This window comes from Aquarana catesbeiana, linkage group LG12 (genome assembly GCF_042186555.1).
Source record: "Aquarana catesbeiana isolate 2022-GZ linkage group LG12, ASM4218655v1, whole genome shotgun sequence".
Taxonomy (NCBI): Eukaryota; Metazoa; Chordata; class Amphibia; order Anura; family Ranidae; genus Aquarana; species Aquarana catesbeiana.
Window position 1 is genome coordinate 169,982,864 of NC_133335.1, and position 23,921 is coordinate 170,006,784.

General features: G+C 45.3%; 1 protein-coding gene across 1 annotated transcript in view; it reads right to left on the reverse strand.

Moving 5' to 3' along the window:
• Positions 1 to 379: 379 nt before the first annotated feature.
• Positions 380 to 23,921, reverse strand: part of ST6GALNAC1 (ST6 N-acetylgalactosaminide alpha-2,6-sialyltransferase 1) — a 316,367-nt gene continuing 292,825 nt past the window's right edge. The window contains exon 9 of the mRNA XM_073606205.1: positions 380 to 848. Coding sequence (XP_073462306.1) covers positions 678 to 848 — 171 coding nt within the window. The 3' untranslated portion in view covers positions 380 to 677. The remainder of the gene's footprint in view (positions 849 to 23,921) is intronic.

The window sequence follows — 23,921 nt, forward strand, 5'->3', positions numbered from 1 at the left end:
ATAACTACATTAATTGGTGTTGTTTTTATATCTGCCTGGAGTTCAGCCTTATATACCTTTAACGCGTTTTTTGCCGCAATTTTGTACAGGTCACCAATGTAAAAAGCAAAAAAACGCCTGTAATCTTCCCCAAAGAAGCTCATGTTCTTTTTTGAGCTTAAGACGTTTTTCAGGCGTTTTGCTTCAGGTGACAAAACGCTCAAATGTGAACAGGTGCCATTGAAATAAATGGGATTTTGCTCGTTGGGCCTTTATCAGGAGTTTTACGAGCGTTTTATGAGCTGAAAACGTTCAGATGTGAATGCAGCCTAAAGGTTAGTTCTGCCTATTCTTGAAATGACGGGCAAGTCTCAAATGCTCTCACCCACCATACGTCTAATTTGTGCAACAAGTGATTTATTCTTTTCCAAAAACAAAACCACAACTTTTCTCATTGAAAACACAGGGAGAAACAATTGATCACAAAGAATATTCATTTTACTTAAAAATAAAATATCAGTCTTTTGATAGATGTGTCCTTTAGGTTTTTCGTACGTTTTGGATTGTTGAAGAAATCAATGTAGTCAAAGGACATCCAAAAAGCAATATGAACTTGAAGCACTGGTGTTGATCAAACCCTGGACCACAGGCGATCTATCCATTGAAGTTCCCATACAAAAAAAAAATTCAGAACTGGCCTATGTCCGTTGGTAGAGTTTGATGATATTTTCACGGTGCAACTGTGACCACAACTCTTTCTCCAAAAGAAAATCATGATTTATGTACAACGTTACTTCAGTTTTTTTCTTGTCGTAGTAATGATCAGAATAACTTTTAAAATCGTGAGTCATGAAGCCATAGGCACTGACCTGAAAAATAAGAACAAACGTATTAAAGTGAATGTTACCGTAATGCAAATAGATACCTTAAAGGGGTTGTTGACCTTTTACCTGTCAATTTCCAAAAACATCCCCAAGCATTACAGGATCTTCGGTACAATAATATGTAGTGCTCTGTTTAGTAAAAAATACTTATTATTTCAGCTGCTCATTTCAATGCCCCAGTAACCTCACAAACAAGCACTTGGCTTTGTTCCCTACCCACGCATGCACAGTCAGGTGGCCAGACCAAAGATGGCGCTGTTCATTATGTACATCCCATAATGTTTGCACGGATGTTTATCAAAGCAAATTTCTTTTTTTATCAATGCAAACTGGTACAATATAATTTCATAAATTCTTACTAAATATAAAAGATAAAACTTCACTGACTTATTGAATAACAGTTATGTACAGTCAGGTCCATAAATATTGGGGCATCAACACAATTCTAATCTTTTTGGCTCTATACACCACCACAATGGATTTGAAATGAAACAAACAAAATGTTCTTTAACTGCAGACTTTCAGCTTTAATTTATTTACATCCAAATCAAGTGAACGGTGTAGGAATTACAACAGTTTGTATATGTGCCTTCCACTTTTTAAGGAACTAAAAGTAATGGGACAGATTAACAATCATCCACCAAACTTTCACTTTTTAATACTTGGTTGCAAATCCTTTGCAGTCAATTACAGCCTGAAGTCTGGAACGCATAGACATCACCAGACGCTGGGTTTCATCCCTGGTGATGCTCTGCCAGGCCTCTACTTCAACTGTCTTCAGTTCCTGCTTGTTCTTGGGGCATTTTCCCTTCAGTTTTGTCTTCAGCAAGTAAAATGCATGTTAAATCGGATTCAGGTCAGGTGATTGACTTGGCCATTGCATAACATTCCACTTCTTTTCCTTAAAAAACTCTTTGGTTGCTTTCGCAGTATGCTTTGGGTCATTGTCCATCTGCACTGTGAAGCGCCGTCCAATGAGTTCTGAAGCAGTTTGCTGGATATGAGCAGATAATATTGCCCAAAACACTTCAGAATTCATCCTTCTTCTTTTGTCAGCAGTCACATCATCAATAAATACAAGAGAACCAGTTCCATTGGCAGCCATACATGCCCACGCCATGACACTACCACCACCATGCTTCACTGATGAGGTGGTATGCTTTGGATCATGAGCAGTTCTTTCCTTCTCCATACTCTTCTCTTCCCATCACTCTGGTACAAGTTGATCTTGGTCTCATCTGTCCATAAGATGTTGTTCCAGAACTGTGAAGGCTTTTTTAGATGTTTGGCAAACTCAAATCTGGCCTTCCTGTTTTTGAGGCTCACCAATGGTTTACATCTTGTGGTGAACCCTCTGTATTCACTCTGGTGAAGTCTTCTCTTGATTTTTGACTTTGACACACATACACCTACCTCCTGGAGAGTGTTCTTGATCTGGCCAACTGTTGTGAAGGGTGTTTTCTTCACCAGGGAAAGAATTCTTCGGTCATCCACCACAGTTGTTTTCCGTGGTCTTCCGGGTCTTTTGGTGTTGCTGAGCTCACTGGTGCATTCTTTCTTTTTAAGGATGTTCCAAACAGTTGATTTGGCCACATCTAATGTTTTTGCTATCTCTCTGATGGGTTTGTTTTGTTTTTTCAGCCTAATGATGGCTTGCTTCACTGATAGTGACAGCTCTTTGGATCTCGTATTGAGAGTTGACAGCAACAGATTCCAAATGCAAATAGCACACTTGAAATGAACTCTGGACCTTTTATCTGCTCCTTGTAAATGGGATAATGAGGGAATAACACACACCTGGCCATGGAACAGCTGAGCAGCCAATTGTCCCATTACTTTTGGTCTCTTAAAAAGTGGGAGGCACATATACAAACTGTTGTAATTCCTACACCGTTCACCTGATTTGGATGTAAATACCCTTAAATTAAAGCTGAAAGTCTGCAGTTAAAGCACATCTTGTTTGTTTCATTTCAAATCCATTGTGGTGGTGTATAGAGCCAAAAAGATTAGAATTGTGTCGATGTCCCAATATTTATGGACCCGACTGTATAAGTTTAATATTGTGCATTTTTTCAAACCATCCACAAACCTATACAACTTTGCTTGCTCATTAAAGCATTTGTTACCCCAACATTTTATAGTTCATGTAATTGTATGATAAAGTATCCTGATCTCTTTGTATTGCTTCCTTTATGTGAAACCCCATGGTGCTCCTGCCAGTCCTTCTGCTTTCCTATTAAAAACTGACCACACTAAGCAGGAGAACACACAGTTCTCTAGTTATGCTGGGAACTCAGTGTGCTCTCCTCCAGTGATCAGACTTGTCCTGACACGCCCCTGTTGCACAGCCTTAAACTGGGAAGCTCAGTGTCCTGCTGCTTCTCTTCCTCCCAGCCCTTATGTAGCTGAGAACAGAGGGAATAAGATCACTTATAAAAATAAAAAAAAGGAAAAGGGGTATTTATGATTGATATATATATATATATATATATATATATATATATATATATATATATATATATATATATATATATATATATATATATATATATATATATATATATATATATATATATATATATATATATATATATATATATATATATATCAATCTTTACAAAAACGTTTTGCATTTCATTTCTATTTTAAACTGAATGGGTTGTTTTACAAGGCGATCGTTTACAATAATTTTAAGGCTTTTTTCTATTGCAGTTTCCTGCTGCCAGCGTGTACCTGAGTCCATGTGAACTGTCAGTCTCTGCACTATCACTGACCTAATGGCTGTACTTTGGCTTGCTTGTATAGCCTGTATGTTGTGTCTTGACACACAGTGCTGTGAGTGAGGTTAGATTCAGCACAGTCTTCCTTACAATATTGCATTTTTTTTATTGTTTCACAAAAACATGGAAGAAACGTACAACATACAGAAGGTATATTCAAAAAAGGTACAAATCATCATGTAAATCAGTGGTCTCCAAACTGTGGCCCGGGGGCCAGATGCGGCCCTTTGCTTGCTTTTATCTGACCCTTGGCCCTATTTCATCCACTAATACCAACAATGGGGCCTAATTCCCCCCACTGACACCAATGAAGGGAGCACATTTCCTCCCAATGACACAAACAATGGGGCCCAATAACAAAAGTGATGGGGCACAATTCCTCTTAATGACACCAATGATGGGGCCCAATAACATCAGTAATGCCGCATAATTCCTCTTAATGACACCACCGATGGGGCATCAGTAATGGGGCACAATTCTTCCCAGTTACACCAATAATGGGGTGCAATTATTCTCACTGAAATAAACAATGGGGCATTATTTTTTCCCACTGATGTCGGGACCTTTTCTCCTCCCACTGGCCACAGTCCGGCCCCCCTAAAGTCTGGAGGACAGTAAACTGGCCCTTTGTTTACAAAGTTTGGAGACCCCTGATGTAAATGATATGCAATGAATCTCTTGTAAAAATGGCCATTCCATTGCCTGCTACCACTGCATTTCCAGAGTCAGGTCTATTTCATTGTAAGGGTGTTTTCTAGGTTCAAAGGTTGAGCAAGGCTCCATTCACACTTGCGTGACTCCAAAGACGCACAATTTCCAGTGCGACTTTGATCCGACATTATACTCTCTGGCACTAAGTCACATCAAAAGGTGCATCATAGTAGTGCAGGCACCTTTTAAAGAGTAACTCCACTTTTGTTGAGAAAGAAACATTCCTTTTGGGGGACCTATGTACATTACAAGGATTTTAACTAACTTTGTTGCAGATTCCTACCTTTTGTTATTCTGAAGAAATTCCTGTGTGTTTGTCTGTGTCCATGTTCTGTGTGAATCGGTATGGGAGTGGTTTCATAATTATCAACCAACTGCTGCAACTGCAGGGCTCAAATGAGGAAAGTTGCAGGGTCTGCATGCCTTTAGCCATGATTTCCTATTGGCAGTATCTCACCAAAAATTATTTTTTTGTTGCAGGGGGTGCCTGAAATCTGACTTATATCTTAGTGCAGACTTCTGAGAAAATCAGTGAGCCAATCACACAAGTGGAAAATTTTGTTTCTGAAGGGCGTTCTGTACACATTCTGTGTACAGGACACCTCCAGGTTGCCATAGGGTTTCTCCTATGGGTCACAGGAGTGCAGTCCGCTCTCTGCTGACTTCACACAGATGAGTCCAGGCACCGCGTCATCCCAACTCTGGAAGTCTGGATCCGTCAGGTGCCTGGACTGATGGCTGTTTCAGCCTCTCAGCGAGCCGCTGAGATGGCCGCTCTCTGCCCCTCCACAGCTCAGAGCCCCAATGTGGAGGAGCAGAGCAGGAAAGCTGCTGACTGACAGTCCGCAGCTCTCCTCTCAGGGAGCAGAGAGAACCGAGCCATCTGCGATGTTTGGTGACTCAGTTCTCAGTGCAGAGACGTCGGGAGACAGTCGAGGGCATCCACCTAGGTAAGTATAATGAAGAAAAATCCCCAAACCCATACTTCTCATTTAAAATGTGCTTCAGTGAGATACAGAAGAATGTCTCTGGGAAAAAAAGTTAGCATAAGCATCCTTGATGCAAGTAATGCTCTGACATAAAGATATTTTCAAAGTCTTTATTGGGGATGTGGAATGTTTGGTGTATGTTCTCAAATTATTTCAGGGAGTCCTCAACCTATAATTGGTTGAGAGTGTCCAAATCTAGGGATCTCCAAGTCTAAAGGGAACATTCTGTGGTGAAGAATTCTCGAGTTTAGAAGGGAAGACATGGTAGAGGACATAGTGGAGTATTGTAAAGAACTGGTAAGAGATTTCCATATTTTTACTGGAATAATTGTCATAAGGTGAGTCAGATGTGGACTGTATATGAGAAGAATTAGATCTTTGGGTTATGTGTTTAAAGTTGTAAATTCTATCTATATCCAATGTAGCCGGAACTGAGGTGTCGGATAAGGAACCAGCCATTGTCAACGTGAAGCAGGGCATCTCTGTTGCCGTGACTACCGGTTTTGCATGCTTGCGTGCTTTGTCAAGTCCTGCATGCGAACCCGGTAGTCACAGAAACAGAGACACCCTGCTTCTCATGCCCCCCGGACACAGTCACCCGCTTGGCTCTATTTACATCGCCAGTGTCAGTGACACCATCTTCCCTTGCCGGCAGGTCCAGCTCTACACACCACACAGCTGCAGCTGGCGTGTCCTTGTGGCTTTCCATGGTCGGTGTCCCTTGGTTGGTTGTCCCGGTCGGTCCTAGTTATCCATCAGTGCTTGAGCCTGCCTTACAGCCTTGGGATAATGTTGTCATTCAAATGTGTACTGTTTTAATCTTTGGAATAAATTGCCAGCAACCTTTTTGAGTATACATGTGGTTCATTGCAGCCATTACCCATCAAATCCAGCTCAGTTCCTGAGTGCTATCAACCCTTTTTGACGTCAGCATTTCAGCATCTGATCCTTTGCCATTAGACAGCAGCACAGTCATGTGGTTTTTACTGTGATTAGCTCCTGGGACTCAATCTTTTCCTGCAATTATGAGACTATCTTGTTGAAGTTTCTTAATTTTTCTAATAAGAGCAGCTAAGATGGATTTTTGATTTACATTCAGCGAGCATAAGTTAATAACAGTATACATACTTACCAACTGTCCCGAATTTCCCGGGACATTCCCGGGGTTTAGACCCTTTTCCCAGATTTAGCCATTCATAGGAAATGTTCCGGGAAATTCTTATTTTACCGTTTTTTTTTTCCGCCGCCGCTGCTAGAGGTCAGTGGCCGACGGAGACAATGTCTCCACCGGCCACCATTTTCCCGAAGACCAAAACAAACAATTACTGTTTAGTAATGGCCGGGTGGCTGCCAATAGAATTTGAGCTGTGGCACCGCCCACCTCCCGCCCCGCTGCCGTCTGTCTGTGACCTGATGTGGGAAGGGGCGGGGTGGGCGGCGCAGCAGCACAATTGCTATTGGCAGCCACCCGGTTATTTTGTCCCATTCTGTTTAGTAATGGCGGCAGAGAGAGTCTCCACTGCTGGGAATGCCTGATGTAAGGAAAGGGGGGCTCCATTGAGGGATGCCTGGTGTAAGGACAGGACTCTGCTGGCCATGTCTGATGTAAGGCGGGACTCCGCTGGCAATGTCTGATGTAAAGGAGGACTCCGCTGGCAATGCCTGATGTAAGGGAGGACTCCGCCGGCAATGCCTGCTGTAAGGAGAGGACTCTGCTGGCAATGCCTGATGTAAGGGGGGACTCTGCTGGCAATGTCTGATGTAAGGGAGGACTCCGCTGGCAATGCCTGATGTAAGGGAGGACTCCGCTGGCAATGTCTGATGTAAGGGAGGACTCTGCTGGCAATGCCTGATGTAAGGGGGGACTCCGCTGGCAATGTCTGATGTAAGGGGGGACTCCGCTGGCAATGTCTGATGTAAGGGGGGACTCTGCTGGCAATGCCTGATGTAAGGGAGGACTCCGCTGGCAATGCCTGATGTAAGGGAGGACTCCGCTGGCAATGTCTGATGTAAGGGAGGACTCTGCTGGCAATGCCTGATGTAAGGCGGGACTCCGCTGGCAATGTCTGATGTAAGGGGGACTCTGCTGGCAATGCCTGATGTAAGGCGGGACTCCGCTGGCAATGTCTGATGTAAGGGAGGACCTCGCTGGCAATGTCTAATGTAAGGGAGGACTCCGCTGGCAATGCCTGATGTAAGGGAGGACTCCGCTGGCAATGTCTGATGTAAGGGAGGACTCTGCTGGCAATGCCTGATGTAAGGCGGGACTCCGCTGGCAATGTCTGATGTAAGGGGGACTCTGCTGGCAATGCCTGATGTAAGGCGGGACTCCGCTGGCAATGTCTGATGTAAGGGAGGACCTCGCTGGCAATGTCTAATGTAAGGGGGGACTCCACCGGCAATGCCTGATGTAAGGGGGACTCTGCTGGCAATGCCTGATGTAGGGGGGGACTCTGCTGGCAATGTCTGATGTAAGGGTAGACTTCGCTGGCAATGCCTGATGTAAGGGGGGGACTCCGCTGGCAATGTCTGATGTAAGGGAGGACTCTGCTGGCAATGCCTGATGTAAGGGGGGACTCTGTTGGCAATGTCTGATGTAAGGGAGGATTCCGCTGGCAATGCCTGATGTAAGGGGGGACTCCGTTGGCAATGTCTGATGTAAGGGAGGACTCCGCTGGCAATGTCTGATGTATGGGGGGACTCCGCTGGCAATGTCTGATGTAAGGGAGGACTCTGCTGGCAATGCCTGATGTAAGGGAGGACTCCACTGGCAATGCCTGATGTAAGGGAGGAGTCAGCTGGAAATGCCTGATGTAAAGGAGGACTCCGCTGGGGACACTTAATGGCATCTGGTGGCAGGCAACGTGGCAAGTGACATGCTCAGGGCTTCCACTGATTCTGCATTATGGTGAGTTAAATAATTTCATTCTATATTACAATGTAATAATATAAATAATGCACTTCAATTATCCTGACACCATAACAACCATGGTGCCGGGATGATTGAAGTGCTAACACCAGGTGTTTGGAGTATCTTTATCTGCTGATTGTTAAACTTCCTGGAATACACATATTTCTATTGTTGTGTAGGAGCTGGGCCTGCTGTCCCTCCATCCCTCTTTCTTTCTCTCTTTTTCTTTCTCTCCCTCTTTCTGTCTTTCTCTTTCTTTCTTTCCCTCTTTCTTTCTTTCTCCCTCCATCCCTCGTTCATCTCATACCACACCCCTTCCGAGCCACGCCCATTTAAGACATGCCCACTATTCCGCTCAAACCACGCCCATTTTTCTCCACGGGCGCACTGCGCGCCATATTTTTCTGTTGCGGTATGCCCCGCCTACAAAAGAATACCACACCCCCTAATTATAGCAAGGCTCCGCCTACATGCAAAAGAGTGTTCCGAATTTTTTTTTTGCAATGTTGGCAACTATAAGTATAGATCTGATTATCAATATTCACTCCTTCCTAAGATGATATACCTGCCCCCATAGTCACATTCTAAAAATAACAGTTTAACAGCAACTGGATTTTCAACTGCAAAGGTGACTCCTTTTTCTGTAAATGTAGAGTAGCAGTGGGGAAGTTACAGCTTAAACTGGAGGGGAGGGGTTTATTTTTACACAGGTGAGTTTTTTTAACAAAATGGATGTCACAATTTCTCTACAACATAGAATCTTTATAAAGGTTATTTAGTCCCTTCACTTTTAAAGAGGTAATTTTAAGACTTCTATTGATTCTTAAGGGCTTGCTTGGAGTTGCCTGCATATTGAGATAGAGGAGGGCTCTGCAGGGGCAGTGGAATCATAATCACTACGACATTGAAGGTATCAAGGGTGCATATCCTACATGTCACATAGCAGTAGTACACTGACGGATGGAAACATCTTTACCCGATTGACCCCCGGAAGGATTTACCCCCGTCCTGACCAGAGCACTTTTTGCAATACAGCGCTGCGTCGCTTTAACTAACAATTACGCGGTCATGCAATGTTGCACCCATACAAAATTGACGTCCTTTTTTTTCCCACAAATAGAGCTTTCTTTTGGTGGTATTTGATCACTTCTGCGTTTTTTATTTTTTGCGCTATAAACAAAAAAAGAATGACAATTTTGAAAAAAAGCAATATTTTTTACTTTTTGCTATAATAATATTAATATTATATATTATATCAATATAATATACCCAAAAAATATTTAAAAAACCAAATTTCTTTCTCAGTTTAGGCCAATATGTATTCTTCTACATATTTTCGGTAAAAAAAAAAAAAAATCGCAATAAGCGTATATTGATTGGTCTGCGCAAAAGTTATAGTGTCTACAAAATAGGGGTAGATTTATGGCATTTTTATTGTATATATATATTTTTTTATTAGTAATGGCGGCAATCTGCAATTTTTATTGTGACTGCGACATTATGGCGGACACAATGGACACTTTTGACACTATTTTGGGACCATTGTCATTTATACAGCGATCAGTGCTAAAAAAATGCACTGATTACGGTGTAAATGACACTGGCAGGGAAGGGGTTAAACAATAAGGGGCGATCAAGGGGTTTAATGTGTCCTAGGGAGTGATTCTAATTTTGGGGGGGATTGTCTCACTAGAACATGACAGAGATCACTGCTCCCGATGACAGGAAGCAGTAGATCTCTGTCATGTTGCTAGGCAGAACAGGGAAATGACTTGTTTATATAGGCATCTCCTCGTTCTGCTGCTCCGTGACACGATTGCGGGCCCCCGGCGGACATTGATTCCGCAGGACCCGCGGGCACGGTCACGGAGTACGCGGCAGGTGCGCGCACCCACAATGCCGCAATTTAAAGTGGACGTACCTGTACGCCCATTTGCTCAGCCGTGCCATTGTGCCGACGTACATCGTGGTCGGCATGTGGTTAATAAACAATGATACATGGCCTTTACCTCAGGCCTAAAACATTTATTAATATAAGTACTTACCTGAACAAATAGCATATACAGCAATGCGGGCAGCACACATATGCTGTGGGGTGTAGTAATGGATCAATGTCCACAATGTGTTATTGAAATATAGCACAAATCACAATGTGCCCACAGTAACCATAACAATAGAAGCCGTTCGTTAAAACAGAACTCCCAGAAGAACTCCCAATTTTCTCCAATTCAGTTGGGCTCTGCCTTTTGTCTAGGAGCACAAGGAAAAGCTGTACTTACCTAGTCATTCGATCCTCCAGAAAACAGTGCTCCCCCACGTCCAGCAGCATGTCCAGAGCCAGTCAATGGATGTGATGATGTCGGAACAGTCCATTCACAGGGCCGCTAGCATGCAGAGGGGCAGGTCGGCGGATTAAGTAAGTATATTTTCGCTCTGCAATCCCCTAGATGAAATCGAGCAGTTAACGCATGCAGTGCAGGCTTAGCCCCACTGCATGGGAAAAATACATTTTTTTCCCAAAGTTCTTTAAGTTTTATTAACTAAAGTTCATTCATCAGAGACATGGCCTGGAGGGTCGTTTGGTGAAAATTTAGGAGATGAGTTAGTGATGAGGCCCCAGGCATGTAAAATTTTAGTAGCTTCCTCAGGGGCAGTGGCGTCCCTAGGGGTGGCTTTTGGGGCTATAGCCCTGAATCTGGGGCCCATAGCTCCGAGTCCCAAGGGTCTACAACCACAGGGCTGTGGCCCACTACCGGGCCGTGGCTTCCCTGCAGCTGTGCAGCAGGCAGCATGGGAGAGCCAGACAGTGGGTTGGAAGCATGGTAGAGCCGGGCAGGTGAGAGAGCGGAGAGATGACATCATCACAGATGTTCTGCCCTCACTGTGCAGCTGCTGGCAGCAGAGAAATTACATCATCTCTCACTGCCTGCCCCCTCTCTGGTGACCCTGATGTAAGGGGGAGGCTCTCTGGGGACCCTGATGTAAGGGGGAGGCTCTCTGGGGACCCTGATGTAATAAATATTTATTACATATATATTTATATATATATATATATATATATATATATATATATATATATATATATATACACACACACATACAGACAGACATGTGTATGCCCGCCCAAGCATATGACTTTCTTTACTTCGCTACTATGGGTTCTAGCCCCAGACCTTTTGTAGACCTAGCAATGCCCCTACTCAAGGGATATTAGTGAAGTACGTTTATTTAGGTAGTGGGCTAGGACTTTAGTCAGGTATTCCTACCTGTATGCAATATTGTTGTATCAGAGAATATTAGTAATCTATACAAACTGCTTACTGCATTGTACTTTGGCTCCAGAGATTTCCAAGATAAAGGTCCAAGAATTTCCCTGCCTTATGGGCAGCATCTATTGGTCTCCTTGATGTGAAAGAAATGTACTCTGGCTAGTACATCTCTGAGTATTGAGTCAGGGAGATGTTTTGGTTTCAAAATTCTGTGTGGCCGGTCTATCATACAGTCCTGAGGCTGTTCAAGAGGTAGTATTAGTGTAAGCATTTGCTGTATATAGGAAATAAGCTCTAACAGTGCAAATAACCTGGGAATATCCCATAATTTCAGGTTGTTGTTGTGAGATCTGGTATCTAAACCAGAGACTTTGTCTTTAAGCTATTGTATACCTGTAGAGTGTTCATTATGGCCATCCACCATGATATGCATATTCCTCCATTTTCCTCTCTATATGGACAATCCTTTACTCTACTTGTTATAACTGAGCTTGCAATTTAGAAATATCACAGTTCATTTTTAATGGACAGCAGCGTGTCCTTAAATTTTCTTACTCACTGGGCCCTTAGATGAGAGTAATAAAGATGGAGAGGCAGCAGGGTGTTTACTTGTGGCTCACGATTCTCAGGCAGCAAGTTTTCAGTGGCTGTCTCCTTCCCTGTGTCAGTATACGTCTGTACCATCTTGAGAATCTTCCTGGCTAGAGCTGGGGTAGAAATCTGTAAATCTCTTTGACTGGCTCTTGTTGCACCAAGCTGTGCCCTCCCAGTACTGCAGTTTACAAGGTGGAAGGCATTAATTGTGTGCCATTGGAGCACCCATGGCATGTTGCACCATATGGGTGGTTTTTAGGATATGCAATGAACCTCAGAGTGTGATTAAAATGTGCAGTGCATGACTGTTGGTTGGTAGACAACATTGTGCCCTTTTTAAGTATTCACTGGGGAAGGTGGTATTTTTCATTTGACCAGCCCTGTTTCTTTTTCTTTTTTTTTTTTTTTTTAGTACAAAGTATATCTAAAACCATTTGCTTGTTTTGTATTGCTTTGGATAGAGTAGGGATTGGTTAAACCCATGTCAAGTTTTTTTTTTTGCCTGTGACCTATTGCAAAGATGTTTCTTTACTTTCTGTCTCTGAGGCACAACAGAAGAAAACCTCTCCAATGTAAATCCAAACCACTAGAAGATTTACCCTCTATTCCTGTTCTGGTGACAACCCAAAACTTTGGATTCCACAAAACTATTACAAAAAGTTGGCCTTGGATACACATTAACTTTAATGTCTGATTTCCCATGCAGGGCATCACAAACCTACATTTCCTACACTCTTCTGCAGCTCTGTTAGTCGTTAAAGCAGGATAAGCCGCCCTGGGTAAGCTATGAGTCGCTTAAGTTGTAGCACAGGACAGAACCCTCCCCATGTGACATTGCTGACACTTTGTGAGTAGCTTTAATGCTGTCACATGGAGTGAGCCACGTTCTGCTCCATACTTGGAAGAACCAGGTATTTGCATCACTTTCAGCAACCTGAACAGAATGAAAAATTAGCAAAAGAAAGGTGAGTACAACCATGTATGGCAAAGCAACAGTGCTTACCAGCTGCATATACTCATCTTGCTCTCCCGATTCTTTGGTTACAGAGTGGAAGTCCTGTTGTGAATTAGAGCCTACACAGCGCACACAAATCTTTCCCCTTCTCTTGTGACAAGGCCGAGTTAGCCAATTATTAAGCACTAGCGCTGTCATGTGGAAGGAAGATAAATGAGTCATATGTTCCCTATATTTCTCTTTGCTTACAGAAATTGAACAGAGTAGCAGGAAGCATGGGAAGCTGAGTATGTGCACCTTGGGTGGGGTCATGTGACAAACTGGGTAATTTTCCTGCTTAGTCTTCTCCCAGTAATGGACAGTCCTCTAGATGCAGATAGGGTTGCTGACATAATTACAAGAATGATAGCAAGGTGACCCCCCCTTAGGGAGGACTAATCAGGGGCAGATCGGGGGAGGGGGGGGGGCAACGGGGCAATCTCTCTCTCTCACATCAGTATAATTATAATAATAATTAGCCGATCAGCGGTGCTGAGAGAGACACTCTGTGTTGTGGTGATTACGCCGCACTGAACCTGGAGAAGATGAGGGAGGAGCTGTGTGGAGCTGCACCGCTGGCTAGTGTTCCCTGCACTGGTTGCTAACGCCTGGGCCGCCTGGCGTGTAGCAACCAGTGACGTCAGTCACGTCGGAGGCTGGAGCCGCTGCTGAGGAGGAGGAGAACCCCAGCATTCATAGCGGAGTCTTCTTCATTCTCCGCCCCCGCATGAGAGTGTTGGCTCCACCCACCTTCTCCCTCCATCTTCTCCACAGCATGGTGTAAACACAGGAAGAAGCAGTGACTGCGTGTCACTGTCATCTGAAGCTGCCGGCTGCACTTGCTAACGGATCCTGCTCATCTCCATTGCTCCTGCATGGGAGCCCCTCCCCCCCACCAAAGCACCAAAATAATTTTTAAAAGTGAGTAAAAGAATGAATGAATGTGTAAAATCGCAAAATCTTGTGTGCCATACTGCCATTATTTATGGAAAGCAAATTCTGCCCTTTTAGTCTTGTTCAAGCTAAACCCCTTCAGCTCCGGAAAGTTTTACCCCCCCCCCTCATGAACAGGCCATTTTTTGCGATACTGCCATGCGTTACTGTAACTGACTGTTAGAAAAAAATACCGTATTTATCGGCATATAACACGCACAGGCGTATAACACGCACATTAATTTTAAGAGGGAAGTTTCAGGAAAAAAACTTAAATTTTAAATAAGGAACTTTGAAGCAAAATAAGGGTCAGTGCCCATCTGCAGCCTCACCATTGCCATCAATGCAGCCTGATCAATGCCTACCTGCAGCCTCATAAGTGCCTTCAATGCAGCCTTATTAGTCCACATCAATGCAGCCTCACCATCGCCATCAATGCAGCAGCCTCACCATCGCCATCAATGCAGCAGCCTCACCATCGCCATCAATGCAGCAGCCTCACCATCGCCATCAATGCAGCAGCCTCACCATCGCCATCAATGCAGCAGCCTCACCATCGCCATCAATGCAGCAGCCTCGCCATTGCCATCTATTGACTTCCTATTACAGAGGCCGCCAAGTAAACAGGAGATTCTCACTGTATGTAATCTGACGGCCCTCATCCCCCCCTCGCCCACTGCCTCCGAGGCAGCCGAAGTTGAAGTATTGGCGTATAACACGCACACGCTATTTGCACCCGATTTTCATGGTGAAAAAGTGAGTGTTATACGCCAATAAATACAGTAAATAAAAATGACGTAAATCTATCCCCTATTTTGTAGATGCGATAACTTTTGTGCAAACCAATCAATATACATTTATTGGGATTTTTTTACCAAACATATGTAGCAGAATACATATTGGCCTAAATTGAGGAAGACATTTTTTTAATAGCAAAAATTTTAAAAATATTGTTTTCTTTTCAAAATTGTCGGTTTGCTTATATCACAAAATATAAAATATCACCAAAAGAAAGTGCTATTAGCGGAAAAAAAAGGACATCAATTTTACTTGGGTACAGTGTTGTATGACCGCGCAATTGTCATTCAAAATGCGACAGCACTGAAGGCTGAAAATTGGCCTGGGCAGAAACGGGGTGAAAGTGCCCGGTATTGAAGTAGTTAAAGTGTATCTATGGGCAAAATAACAAATGACTTATGATGCAGTCTGTTACTAACTAATGAGGTTGGAAGCCTGATCCCCAGTTAGGCGACCAAAAAAGTGGGGGCATGTTTGGACTATTACGGTACAGTAATCGTTGGTAACAATTTAAGGCATAAAACAGTAGTAGTAAAATTCAAAGTTAATTTATTGATGCAGGGGACAAATCAAAATTCATACAATAAAACTACATACAAGTACAAGTATGTCAACAATGGGATCATTAGTATACAGTACAGCACGACATCTCAGATATCATATTCCTCGACTAGTTTCGCGGACAAACCGCTTCATCAGGAGGGAATCTGGAGATAGTTGATTCTGACTAAACAGTCTGAGCCTAACAGATAAGAAGACATATAATGAGATTGACCAAAGGACAAGAACAATGCAAATAAGGTTTATGTTACAGCATCAAGATTAACAAAGGTAATATGCAATACATGGGGAAAAGGGGAACGAATCTGCTTACCCATGTCCCAACCGAGCCCAGGCGCACAACCCCACCACCAAGGGGTAATCTCCCACGGCGACCTGGGGGAGCTAAAGATAGACGGGGATAGTAAAGATGATGTATGTCATAATAAGGTAAACTAAATTGCCACACACGGGACAGGTGAAACATATAGTGATATATAGTGATATATAGTGATTGCACCGGTTCTTTAGGGTATTTTAATCCCTAATTCACCTTTTTAGGTGATTACTGTACCGTAATAGTCCAAACATGCCCCCACTTTTTTGGTCGCCTAACTGGGGATCAGGCTTCCAACCTCATTAGTTATTAATTTCTGGATGATGGTACATGTTTATTTTTGTCATTGTAATTTTTACCTATAGAGGCCACTCGCTTAGTCGTATACATTGGGTGAATAACACACCCGGCACCATGTCGAGTGGGATGTTTGGGTGAGCCGTCTGAGTGGACATGGCCAATTGCCCTCCACCTTACGGACCCAGGCTGTCCCACCCCTCATTTTTAAATTAACCCCCATTGACACATATGGTTTGTGCCCTCTGGGGGTGGGCCTCTTACTATAGAATCTATTACTCTCTTATACTACCATTGTTTATTAACAATTAGCCCCGTTGCAACCCTCCGAGACAGATTCCCATTAGTTTGGCCAGGCATTATTACCGTGGCTACCCGCCCTATTTCACATGTCTCTACCCGATCATGTGGCTTGCCTATGGCCTTTCTTAACGTTTATGCATTTTTATGCAGTTAGGTCTATGGGTTTATGTCTCGGGGGGGTGATTGCACCGGTTCTTTAGGGTATTTTAATCCCTAATTCACCTTTTTAGGTTTTCTATGCTAAGTATATGCTTTATTTATCCTATTGTTTATGTCCGTTATACATCTTCCATTCGTTTCATCTTTCCGCTGTACTGGGACCCTCTGCTTCCCCTTCTCCTGTTCCCGGCTGGGGCGCTGGCGCAGGCCCCTCCCCCTGGCTTCTCCCACGGCGGCCTGGTGGGGTCCCTGGTGGAGGGGTCGGTCTCGTTAGCGGGACCGCCCCCTCCTCTTGCACCTATCCGGACGGGGACGTGTTCCTTTGGCCGTAGGGTGGTTGTGCATGCGTGCGCGCGCGGCTCCTTCGCGCGCGCGCGCCGTGTGGGACCTCTGACCCTGTGACGTAATGCGCCGGCGTCTCGCTGGCGTGCGGCGCAGCGTCGCAGGGTTGGGAGCTATAAATGACGGGCCTTACCTGTCTGTTTGACGGTCTCATTTTTGGTCCCCGGGTCTGTGTATGTTAGCCAACCAATGGTAAGTTTGAGGGTATTACCCAATGTATCCTATATGTAAGTCCCGCATCCAGGGCACCAACATTGGCTATATTACATACCATGTTTCTCCTTTAGATGTTGTAAACTGGGGTGGACTTGTCCGGCTATGTGGTCGCCCGTCACTTGCAGTCTCTAGTAACAAATCCCCCCCTCCAGTTATCTTGTCGCGGCTTCAATTCCTGGCACAACGCCTTCCCCGGGAACTTTTTTATGTTTTTACCAGCATCAGGTATCCTTATGCCCATTTCACCGCACAATTCACACAGTCACATCCCTTCCCTCCTTGTCCCTCCCTTCCCCCCTTCCCCTCCCCTTTCCTCCCCCCCTCCCGTTTTTTCCTCCCCCCCCCCTTTTTTTCCCCCTCCCTCCCCTCCTCTTTCCTATTCCCCTTTCCTATCCCGTTCCCACCATCCCTTCCCCCCCCTTTTCCTCACCTTCCCCCCCCCCCCTTTTCCCTTCCTTCCTCCTTCTCCCCTTCCCCCATGTCCCTCACCCATCCCCCTTTCTTTCCATCTCCTTTCCTTTATTTCAATCTTCCCATCTTACACCACATTACACCATTTATTTTATAATTGTTCCCATCCTTGGCTTTCACTAGATGCAATCCTTTTCACTCCTTGCACACTGCTTTTTATTTTCTCACTTTCCACATCCTCACCTTTCACCCTCCCCATATTCTTATCACCATTTTCATCATTATCACTATATGTTTCACCTGTCCCGTGTGTGGCAATTTAGTTTACCTTATTATGACATACATCATCTTTACTATCCCCGTCTATCTTTAGCTCCCCCAGGTCGCCGTGGGAGATTACCCCTTGGTGGTGGGGTTGTGCGCCTGGGCTCGGTTGGGACATGGGTAAGCAGATTCGTTCCCCTTTTCCCCATGTATTGCATATTACCTTTGTTAATCTTGATGCTGTAACATAAACCTTATTTGCATTGTTCTTGTCCTTTGGTCAATCTCATTATATGTCTTCTTATCTGTTAGGCTCAGACTGTTTAGTCAGAATCAACTATCTCCAGATTCCCTCCTGATGAAGCGGTTTGTCCGCGAAACTAGTCGAGGAATATGATATCTGAGATGTCGTGCTGTACTGTATACTAATGATCCCATTGTTGACATACTTGTACTTGTATGTAGTTTTATTGTATGAATTTTGATTTGTCCCCTGCATCAATAAATTAACTTTGAATTTTACTACTACTGTTTTATGCCTTAAATTGTTACCAACGATTACTGTACCGTAATAGTCCAAACATGCCCCCACTTTTTTGGTCGCCTAACTGGGGATCAGGCTTCCAACCTCATTAGTTATTAATTTCTGGATGATGGTACATGTTTATTTTTGTCATTGTAATTTTTACCTATAGAGGCCACTCGCTTAGTCGCAGTCTGTTACTAGCAACAAGTCTTTGTTGTTAGAGTCCCCCTCTAACAGATTATCTAGAAATTATTTACATGACCACAGATATATGTCCTTCTTGGCTCTGGAGAGATGGAGATGATTACCTAGCTCAAACACTTGGAATTTCCAAAGGATTATTTAATTTTTTTTTACCTACAAAAACAGTACACAGATTAAAAGGAGGTATGTCCTGGAAACAGGCATTGTATTGTATTGAAACTAATCTCCAGCTTAATGAACAAGCTCCAGTAATTCTGCATGCTAGCTATTAGCCAAGTTGTCTTGTCTTTGGATGTTTTCTTTTCAAATGGTCATAATTTGTATAATAAACCTCATAAACTGTTTAAAACATTCCACAGCATTGAATGTATTAGTTATAGCAGAAACCTGTATTGTTTAGAATTTTTAAAGTATTTATTATTAAGAAGCATATTTATAAAGCAGTAAATGTGACTTTCACCAACATCTCCCCCCCCACAATGGTCCTGTGTTGATGAGAGAATAAAGCGATTTTCTTTCCTGCAACCCATGGTTGCAGAAAAGAAGATTGCTCCATCTATGGCTGGCTTTACTTGGCATTTATTGTATGGTAAAGACTAGGGATGAGCTTTGAGTTCGAGTCGAACTCATGTTCGACTCGAACATTGGCTGTTCGCAAGTTCGCCGAACAGCAAACATTTTGGGGTGTTCGCGGCAAATTCGAATGCCGCGGAACACCCTTTAAAAGTCTATGGGAGAAATCAAAAGTGCTAATTTTAAAGGCTTATATGCAAGTTATTGTCATAAAAAGTGTTTGGGGACCTGGGTCCTGCCCCAGGGGACATGGATCAATGCAAAAAAAAGTTTTTAAAACGGCCGTTTTTTCAGGAGCAGTGATTTTAATAATGCTTAAAGTCAAACAATAAAAGTGTAATATCCCTTTAAATTTCGTAGCTGGGGGGTGTCTATAGTATGCCTGTAAAGGGGCGCATGTTTCCTGTGTTCAGAACAGTCTGACAGCAAAATGACATTTCGAAGGAAAAAACCCATTTAAAACTACTCGCGGCTAATGCATTGCCGGTCCGACAATACACATAAAAGTTCATTGATAAAAACGGCGTGGGAAATCCCCACAGGGGAACCCCGAACCAAAATTTAAAAAAAAAATGACGTGGGGGTCCCCCTAAATTCCATACCAGGCCCTTCAGGTCTGGTATGGATATTAAGGGGAACCCCGGCCAAAATTTTTTAAAAAAATGACGTGGGGGTCCCCCTAAATTCCATACCAGACCCTTATCCGAGCACGCAACCTGGAAGGCCGCAGAAAAAGAGGGGGGGACGAGAGTGCGCCCCCCCTCCTGAACCGTACCAGGCCACATGCCCTCAACATTGGGAGGGTGCTTTGGGGTAGCCCCCCAAAACACCTTGTCCCCATGTTGATGAGGACAAGGGCCTCATCCCCACAACCCTGGCCGGTGGTTGTGGGGGTCAGCGGGCGGGGGGCTTATCGGAATCTGGAAGCCCCCTTTAACAAGGGGACCCCCAGATCCCGCCCCCCCCATGTGAAATGGTAAGGGGGTATTTACCCCTACCATTTCACTAAAAAACTGTCAAAAATGTTAAAAATGACAAGAGACAGTTTTTGACAATTCCTTTATTTAAATGCTTCTTCTTTCTTCTTTCTTCTATCTTCCTTCATCTTCTTCTTCTGGTTCTTCCTCCGGCGTTCTCGTCCAGCATCTCCTCCGCAGCGTCTTCTATCTTCTTCTCCTCGGGCCGCTCCACACCCATGGCATGGGGGGAGGCTCCCGCTCTTCTCTTCATCTTCTTCATCTTCTTCTTCATCTTCTTCTCTTCTTCTTTTCTTCTTTTCTTCTCTTCTTCTCTTCTTCATTTTCTTCTCCGGGCCGCTCCGCATCCATGCTGGCATGGAGGGAGGCTCCCGCTGTGTGACGGCGTCTCCTCGTCTGACGGTTCTTAAATAAAGGGGGGCGGGGCCACCCAGTGACCCCGCCCCCCTCTGACGCACGGGACATGACGGGACTCCCCTGTTGCATTCCCCGTGACGTCACAGGGAAGTCCCGTCAAGTCACCGTGCATCAGAGGGGGACGGGGTCACCGCGCTCTCTCGTCCCCCCCTCTTTTCCCGCGGCCTGCCAGGTTGCGTGCTCGGATAAGGGTCTGGTATGGATCTTTGGGGGGACCCCACGACGTTTATTTATTTTTTTTGGCGCGGGGTTCCCCTTAAAATCCGTACCAGACTTGAAGGGTCTGGTATGGAATTTAGGGGGACCCCCACGTCATTTTTTTTTTAATTTTGGCCGGGGTTCCCCTTAATATCCATACCAGACCTGAAGGGCCTGGTATGGAATTTAGGTGGACCCCCACGTCATTTTTTTTTTTGGTTTGGGGTTCCCCTGTGGGGAATTCCCATGCCGTTTTTATCAATGAACTTCTATGTGTATTGTCGGACCAGCAATGCAATAGCCGCGAGTAGTTTTAAATGGGTTTTTTCCTTCGAAATGTCATTTTGCTGTCAGACTGTTCTAAACACAGGAAATATGCGCCCCTTTACAGGCATACTATAGACACCCCCCAGCTACAAAATTTAAAGGGATATTACACTTTTATTGTTTGACTTTAAGCATTATTAAAATCACTGCTCCCGAAAAAACGGCCGTTTTTAAAACTTTTTTTTGCATTGATCCATGTCCCCTGGGGCAGGACCCAGGTCCCCAAACACTTTTTATGACAATAACTTGCATATAAGCCCTTTTAAAATTAGCACTTTTGATTATTCATGTTCGTGTCCCATAGACTTTAACGGTGTTCGCGTGTTCGAACAAACTTTTTTCCTGTTCGCATGTTCTGGTGCGAACCGAACAGGGGGGTGTTCGGCTCATCCCTAGTAAAGACATGTATATTTATGAAGGTTTTTTCGCTCTTGAATTTTCTCAATCTTATATCATTACAGGTAGCCTCATTAAGAGCCCCTTCACACTGGAGGCAGTTTTCATGCTTTTTTGCACTAGAAATAGCACCTGTAAAGGGCCTGAAAACTGCCTCCCATGCCGCCCGAATGTGAAAGTCTGAGTGCTTTAACACTGGGGCGGTGCGCTTGTGGGACGTTAAAAAAAGTCCTGCAAGCAGCATCTTGGGGGCGGTTTGGGAGCGCTGTATACACCCCTCCTAAAATGCCCCTGCCCCAGTGGAGGAGCTACCAGAGTCGCAGCAGTCGCACTTGTGACTGGGCCCTGGTGTTCCGCCATTGTGGGGGGGCCCGCTGACTTCTCTAGTTACGCTCGGGTCGGAACAGGGACACTCAGTGCACAGAGGACCTCCCACACTGTCTCTCTCTGACGGGTCTGCCCATTCCATTTGCAGCCACAGGTTAATGATGGGGTGTGCAGTTGGGAAGCTGAATCTAGAAGAGTGCCAGCTGACCCAGTACAGTAATGGGGGAGGAGCTGCAGGAGGTCGCGGCCGCTGTGTGAGGAGACCCTATCTCCTAACAGATGTAAGCAGAAACACGTGGAGTGGAAGGAGCCGAGAGAGACACAGAGCAATGCAGGGGAAACCCAGTGGACAAGTAAGTGTCTGTGTCTCTGATCCCAGCGCTGCCAATGAACCTAGTCCCCAGCACCACTGCTGATTCCATCCCACCCCCCTAGCACGGACACTCATCCCTCCCCCCACCACTGCCACTCATAACTCCCCCCACCACTACCCCTCATAGCTCCCCCCACTGCCACTCATCCCCCCCAGCACTGACACTCATCCCTCCTGCCCAGCACTGACACTCATCCCACCCCCCTCACTGCCACTCATCCCCCCAGCACTGCCACTCATCCCCCCCCACTGCCGCTCATCCCCCCCAGCACTGCCACTCATCCCTCCCCCCCAGCACTGACACTGATCCCACCCCCCCACCACTAACACTGATCCCTAACCCCCACCACTGCCACTAATCCCCCCCAAACCACTGTCACTCATCCCTCCCCCCCTCCACCACTGACACTCATCCCATCCCCCCTAGCACTGCCACTCATCCCTCCCCCCACCACTGCCCCTCATACCTCCCCCCCACTACCACTCATCCCCCCAGCACTGACACTCATCCTTCCCCCCAGCACTGACACTGATCCCATCTCCCCCCCAGCACTGGCACTCATCCCACCCCCCTCACTGCCACTCATCCCCCCAGCACTGCCATTCATCCCTCTCCCCCCCACTGCCACTCACCCCCCCTCAGCACTGCCACTCATCCCTCCCCCCAGCACTGCCACTCATCCCTCCCCCCAGCACTGACACTGATCCCACCCCCCTGGCACTGACACTGATCCCCCACCACTGCCACTCATCCCCCCACACCACTGTCACCTTTCCCCCCCAACACTGACACTCATGCCATCCCCCCAGCACTGACACTCATCTCATCCCATCCCCCCAGCACTGATGCTCATCCCATCCCCCCAGCAATCCCACTCATCCCACCCCCCCCAGCATCACCACTCACCCCCCCCAACACTGTCACTCATCACATCCCACCAGCAGGGGTGTATGAACAGGAGTTGCAGGGGTCACAATTGCATGCACCAGGTTTCCTGTGCACCTGGATAGGAGGGGTGGCATATAGAGGAACCAACCCCCCTCATTTTCCTCCTGCAGCCTTTCAGCTGGCTGCTGTGGGGGATGCTTTCTGGATGGAGAGTGGGGAAGGGGCGGTAAATGTGTAATTTACCGGCTCCTTCCTTGTCTTAGTGAATAGAGTCAGTGATCGCAGGGATCACTGACCCAGTTCATTTATAACTGAGGCATAGTAAACTGTGTTTACTATGCTTCAGTTTGTGAATAAACAGGAAGCTCTGTATGGAGCTATTTCTGTCCATTCATTCTGTGCATCTGAGGCTGCAGAGATGGAGATTGTGGGCTGTGTCCTCAATCTCATTTCTCTGTTTCAAAGATGAAACATCAGAGGTCTGTTTAGACCCCTGATATCACACCCACAGTCCATATTCCCATCGCACACATTCCTGGAATGAGCTCTTAAGGTACTGGATGCTGTAGCGACCGCCAGCTGGATAATGGAACCTGTACGATATGTAGATATTGTCCACCATACCAAGGAGCATCAATTTCATCCAAACTTTTTTTTTAATCAAGAAAGATCACATCACAAAACGATGTAGTGCAATGTTTTGGAGCCACGCAGGACCCCTTTGCCAGGCATGTCTTATCACATGCCTGACAAAGGGGTCCTGTGTGGCTCAGAAACGTTGCACTACATTGAATGAATGAATGATTTGTAAAGCGCTGCAATTGCGAACTGAATCGCCTCAAGGCGCTAATGCGTTTTGTGCTGTCATCCTCTTAGAAGAGGAAGGTCTTGAGTTTTTTCCTGAAGGCCAGATAGTTTTCTTCCATGCGGATGTGAGTCGGAAGAGCGTTCCATTGCCGAGGTCCCTGGACTGCGAATCTTCGTTCTCCCCTTGCTTTGTAGC